Below are 6,595 nucleotides of genomic sequence, written 5' to 3' on the forward strand. Positions count from 1 at the left end.
CTTATCTCAATGTGAATGCGAGTGCTATATAATGAATGCCATGTTTAGTTTTCTTTCATAGAATATTTATTGCATGCTGAATCGATTTTTCAAATTGGCTCTCAAACAGGCCATACACAGGTAGTGTTAGATTGCCATCCTTCTGGCATATAGTTTTGAGTGAATTTCTAGTTGCTATTTCTTTAAATTTGGTTATATGTGAGTTATGTTCAGATTAGAATTTAGTATTTATTCTTGCTGCTGATACCCACACAATTGGTATAATTGTAGGAGCAATGTAACACATGCAAGTTATGCTTAACTGATATGCCCCTTATTGGCATATGTAAATTCGGTTTCCAGCATGAAATGCATTTTGTCTTCAAATCTCCTTTAGGTATGTCATATATCTTATTGTTTTGGTAAATGGTTGAATTTTTCAGGTATATCTATATCTATGACAGTTCTGGTACAGAAATCCACTGTCTCAAGGTAAGCATGCTATGCTGCTAACAATCGTGGTGTTTTGGTAGTTAGGATTGATTATTTATTCCTGACACGGTCTCTACTTAGAGACAATGGTTCTTTAGTGGAAATGGTAAATGCTGATTTCAATTTTTCCAGGATCACACTGACCCACTAAGACTTGAATTTCTTCCAAAGCACTTTCTTCTGGCATCTACAAACAAGTATGGTATATTGCGATACCAGGATACGAGTACTGGTGAATTGATTTCCCAACACCGAACACAGCTAGGTCGCTGTGATGTAATGCGTATGAATCCTTATAATGCAGTTATAGCTTTAGGACACAACAATGGCACTGTTACAATGTGGAGCCCTAATATGAACACTCCTCTCATCAGTATGCTATGTCACCATGGTCCTGTGACTGCATTGGCTTTTGATTCTCAAGGGCACCAAATTATTACAGCAGGAAATGATGGAAAAATCAAAATATGGGATCTGAGAAAATATGCACCTTTGCATGGCTATTCCTGTCATGCAAAAAGCCTGGATGTCAGTCAAAGAGGTTTACTGGCTGTTGGATGTGAGTCACTAGTAGAAATTTGGAGAGATGCTCTAACAACGAAGCAGCAAAGGCCATATTTGAAACACCGTTTTGTAAATGGATCTCAGGTGCAAAACCTTGCATTCTGTCCATATGAGGATATAATTGCTATTGGACACTCTACAGGGATAACTTCCATTCTTGTACCAGGATCAGGGGAGCCTAACTTCGACACATTTGTTGCAAATCCATTTGAAACAGCTAAGCAGCGTCGTGAAAAAGAGATTCATTCACTCCTTGATAAGTTGCAGCCAGAAATGATTATGCTAGACCCAGAAACTATTGGTGCCGTGCAACGCTCTCAGAGAGAAAACCAGGAAACTAAGAATCAACAGGCCCAGGAAGCTAACATACAGGTAGCTATTGCTGCGGGTAAAAATGTTGTTTTAAAAAATAAAACAAAGGGCAGAAACAAACCAAGCAAAAGACAAAAGAAAAAGCAGGATAATGTGATCAGAGCAAAACGGCCTTTTGTTGAGCAACAACTAAAGAAGGAACAATCTTTGAAGAAGCAGAAGACCAATGATTTAAATCTGCCTAAAGCTCTTGAACGTTTTGTTCGCAAATAATTGTCATATTTTAGCTCAATCACAGATCCTTCAACTTGCTACCAACTTTGTTTAGGAAAGTTGATGCGTTTCTAATTGTTTTATTGGGTATTCCTCTTTTAAGGGTCATTTTTTATCAGGATATCTGGGTATCTGATGTATAGAATTTATGGAATAGCATTGAATGCATATTATTTCCACTCTTTTGAATTCTAGTATTTGATTAAAAAATATTTGTGTTCAAACGCTTGTTTGTATTTGTTGCAACGGAAGTTTAAATAGCCCACTGCATATGGGTTTTGTCAGGCACATTAAATAGTGATATTAGAGCACTTGGCAAGCTTGTTTACAAGCATGTGTACGAGTGTTTTACAGAGTGGTGTCAACGCTAACCTAGTGAACTGTTTTTGAGAAAGCTACATGTCAAGCTTCATTTCTCGTTATCTTCTGTTGTGTATCTCTATTCATTCCATTTCTTTTGGATACACCATGAATTGCAGTTTGAAAAATACTCAAGTTTTTCATCCATTGGCTGTGTTTATGCCGGTATTTGTAGAAGATTGTTATATTAAGGGTTAAAACTTAAGCATTAGAATTATTCACAATGTGTAATATACTAGCAATTGTCCCAAAAGGTACAAAGAGAGGCCGATAGGATTAGTAAAAGGAAGAAAGTTCTATAGATAGTCAAGCATATATAAAGTTCAGTAGTGACAAAGGCAATAACCACGTTGACCATCCTGTACCAGTACATTTGATATTAAAAGAACAAAACCAAAACCAAACCATTCATATCAATATAGTAAGTGTAGAACGCGTTCATACTTAAAGCTCAATAGATTCAATAGATTATTGTCAAGACACTTTTCTTTTTAAATAAAAAGTAAATTACAACGTTGTACATGGTAAATGAAAAGTGGAGAAATTTGTGACTGGTTGACACAAAAAAGTAGCCTTGTCGCCTTGTCTATAGATGAACCAAAAAGTAGTAATACAAAAATCCCTCAGAATGAGAAGAAAAAGTACATTATGTAATGTGCATAATTTCTATGTATATACGCTTGCAGGGTTTCTAACGGATGAAGGTCTCTCAGTTTAATATTCAAATCCTTATGGGCAGTCATTCAATGATATGAAATTAAAAGTAGTCTGCAGTGAGTATAAATCCTGGAAAAAATATCAAACCTTGTTATCCAGTTCTATTTAATGTACTTAAACCTCATGCCACTCACTGGTGTGGTTTACTATTCATATGAATGTCATATGGCAAACAGTTGGTTTACTATTCATATGAATGTCATATGACAAACAGTGAGGTGACATGATGCTGATGAATGATAAGGGCAGATAATTACATAAATATGAAACCTAGTTATCCATTTCCATTCAATGTACTTAATCCTCTTGTGCTACCCGCTGGTGTGTCGTTTGATGGTTTACTATGCACATGAATGTCATATGGCAGGTTCAACAATCTCAAGTAAAGTTGAATGTCATATGGCAGGTTCAACAATCTCAAGTCAAGTTTATACAGAATTAGTTTGAGAGTTGATTGAATATGGATTTAGTGAAACCCAACAAAGACACGAGGTTTGGATGCCTGATTTTGCTCATTAGTTCAACTTCACTCTGCAACATGCATATATGTAAATGCAATTCACTGTCCTAAATGTCACAAAACCTCTTCCAGGTACATGCTTCAAACCAACGCAGGCAGATTCAAAGACTTGGAATCTTGATATTCATACCTGAAATTCATAGTCTGCCTGTTTTCTGTTTTCATCTAGCATCTTGACCGCAACACAAAAATCATCAGGGAACTGAGCTCTGTATACAGAACCAAAGCCTCCCTGCCCAAGGAGGTTATAGCTACTAAAATTATTTGTAGCTGCTTGTAAAACAGAATACTCTATAGCAGATGCGCATCCCTTCCTTTTACCAGTTCTGAAAGAGCTGAAACGAGTAAGCAAGGGGCCAAGTGACATTCCATTATTGGCATCTGCACATAAGTAAAATGCAATATGGTTAAAGGAAATTTTGAGTTTAAATTTAATTTGCAATAAGGATCATAAAGAGGCTATGAGAAGAATGCCAGTCTCTATAACGGGTTTTCTTCCCCAAAATTCTTGTTTATGATGCTTAGGTTAAAAGACATTCCCTTCTCCATAGCAAACTTTTACAGTATATGTAAAACCAACAAAGAACATATTTCGGCATAGATATAAGCATCTTGTGGAAAGATTAGATTCATTTTCCCGATTGAAAGTTTAGTATTCTGAGAAGAATATCGAATAGTAACTTGTTCAAACATTGACAGAAAGCGGTTCCATGAATTAGTACCCAACCTGAGTCATCAATATCTGACTGTTTTCGTAATGCTGGAGGTTGAGATGATGGAAGAACTGGACATAAACGACTCCTGGACACCCATGTACAAGTCCAATATGTGAAAAGGATGATGATGGCCCCTAAAATGAGGAGCACAAGAGCAATGGCCACAATGATCAGAACTTTGAGATGTTGAATTTCATGTCTTGTGGACTTCAGGGGCTTTGTTTGCTGTAGGGTTGTTGCTGAAATCACAATAGTTAAATCAACAAAAACCATAGTCAATACTCCTCATACAAAACCCAGGTTTTGAGCTGCAAGCACCAAATATGCAAAGTGCAGATCTCTAACAAAGTCACATTGCTAGATATAAGTCGGAGTACTCCTCTCTACATTATCCAACATTAACTTAAACATGAAAAAATAGAGTTGGCAGTACACTCACACATTGTAGCCACAGGAGCCACGGACTTAGCTGCTTTGAGAAAAGATTGGCTTGGGCTTGGGCCTGGGCTTATACATTCACTGAAACATGTGAAAATAGATTTGGCAGTACACTTACAGATTGAAGCCATAGGAGCCACGGACATACCTGGTTTGAAAAAAGATGGGCTTGGGCTTGGGCTTGTGCTTGTAAATGTTCTTATGGAAGGAGCCACGGACATACGTGGTTTGAAAAAAGATGGGCTTGGGCTTGTTCTTGTAAATGTTCTTATGGAAGGAGCCACGGACATACCTGGTTTGAAAAAAGATGGGCTTCGGCTTGTGCTTGTAAATGTTCTTATGGAAGGAGCAGATGAATGATGAATCGATGGAAGGACTGAAGGACCAGGCACCATACTGAGACTTGAATATGGAGGATGATGTGGACTCTGTGATTTGGGAGAATGCAATGGTGCATATGATGGAGATGTGCATCCTTTTATTACCATGTTTAACATATATATCAAACTAATATTCAATGTATTTAAACCTATTAAAATATGGATCCTTGCATTATCATGCTTCTGTGATTTAAATACATCCCTTACATGCAACGGGAAAACCACAATTCCAACATCCATAACCAGGAAAAAATTTGACGACACCCACTTCTATGTGTATACGCTTGCAGGATTCGTAACGGATCAAGGTCTCTCAGTGTAATAGACAAATCCTTATGTGCAGTCATTCAATGATATGTAAATAAAAGTAGTGTGCAGTGAGTATAAATCCTTGAAAAAATATCAAACCTTGTTATCCTTGTTATCCAATCTTCTTTCTCTTAAAAGGATTATGATGCCTCTGTGGAGTTTTTATAGGAGTTTGACACAAGGTACATGCAATTAGGAATGCTATGAAATGATATGTTATTTCAGCATCTATCATTGAGAGGAGAGAAACAAGACTAAAAATATTTCGTTCCCTTCTTCTTCAATTTTTTTTTGTTTGACATGTTTGAGCGATAAAATGCATAGCTTAGCAAGTAAGGGATCAATGTATAGCATGTAGACAATGAACGAGAAACATATGTAGTGACTCTTTACAAATGTTGACATTTATATTATGTAAAATGTAAATGGCAAACATACATATGTTGGAATGACTGGAAGAGAGTATTTGCACTGAGAACTACAGGTTTCATGATAATAACATGGGTGTGTAATTTACAAAGATGAGACAATTAGTTGTGTGGAAATGTTTGTTTATGTACAAACAGGCGTGGTAGATGAAGCCTTAAGAAGAAGTTCAAAGGCGGCGAACAATGGTTCGTTTTGAAGCGGATAGTGCTTGAATGTCGGTGAGTGCTTCCTTGCATGCAGAGGCATATTGAATTTCTTCTGAATTGATCAGTATTGGTTGCAAGCGTTGAACACCGTTGAAGTAATCTGTTTTAATGGAAAGTGTTAGCTGGAAGCGGTGCCCTGAAATCCGGCCACAAATTTCCTGTAGATCAGTTGGTTCGATAGAAAGTAGGAAGAGGTCTTTTGCCGTGATGCCCATGAGCTCGTTCCCTGCATCATTGAAAACTGTGACGTTCTGTAGATTCCCGGTGTGGTCATGTAGCTCAATTTTAAGTTTGTAACGGTAGTCACATTCTAGGAAGTCACCGTTACATTTTGTACAATGCCAAAGATTGTTAGAATGCTCCACAACCTTCTTCATGCATTGTTTTCCATTGAAATCTAGTGGACATGCTAGAAAGTAGAAGTCATCCATATGAAGAGCAGTAATTGTTGCTCGAACTGAAACCCAGATTGCTTTATCAGAGGGTTGCATGCCAGCAATTTCATGAAACGTCTTTCGTGGCAGGGCACGTTTCGAAGCAACACCATAGTTTCTACTCAAAGATGGAGAAGAAGAGCTATAGCCGGTTTCACGGAACCATGCATGTAATTGCTGAGTTTCTTCAACCTGTGGATTTATTGTGAGTGGTCGTTGGTATCGTCCCTATTGTGGTGCCATTAAATTCAGACACGCAGCCTCCTTTGATTGCAAGAATTGGTGGGTTGTCGAAAGAGTAGAATTCAGAAATATGCTGTCCTATATAGTCACAGTGGTCTCCCCATAATGTTACATCAATGCTAAAACCCGACCTGTCCTTTAGTATGAGTGTTTTCCTTAATGTCTCACTTCCATCTTTTCGTCGAATTGTTGATGCAGGTGACGTGGAGGTAACAACACCAAT

The 6,595-nt window shown here is 37.6% G+C and overlaps 1 protein-coding gene and 1 pseudogene across 2 annotated transcripts; one reads left to right on the top strand and one right to left on the bottom strand.

Annotated features, from left to right (window-relative positions):
* Window positions 1–405: 405 nt before the first annotated feature.
* LOC149173916 (putative U3 small nucleolar RNA-associated protein 7 pseudogene) lies at window positions 406–1,722 on the top strand (annotated as a pseudogene). The gene is made up of 2 exons (XR_016259314.1): window positions 406–471; window positions 604–1,722. The product of XR_016259314.1 is annotated as a putative U3 small nucleolar RNA-associated protein 7 pseudogene (transcript).
* Window positions 1,723–1,927: 205 nt separating this feature from the next.
* Window positions 1,928–5,129, bottom strand: LOC149173917 (uncharacterized). The gene is made up of 4 exons (XM_089424782.1): window positions 4,373–5,129; window positions 3,945–4,172; window positions 3,348–3,598; window positions 1,928–3,228 (listed from the first exon to the last, which is right to left on the bottom strand). Exons 1-4 carry the CDS (start codon window positions 4,989–4,991, stop codon window positions 3,136–3,138), a joined length of 1,191 nt encoding a protein of 396 aa, XP_089280908.1. The 5' UTR covers window positions 4,992–5,129; the 3' UTR covers window positions 1,928–3,135.
* Window positions 5,130–6,595: the final 1,466 nt, after the last annotated feature.

Source organism: Pinus tabuliformis, chromosome 4_2 (genome assembly GCF_031772625.1).
Source record: "Pinus tabuliformis cultivar Carrire ecotype Pingquan chromosome 4_2, CPIR1, whole genome shotgun sequence".
NCBI lineage: Eukaryota > Viridiplantae > Streptophyta > Pinopsida > Pinales > Pinaceae > Pinus > Pinus tabuliformis.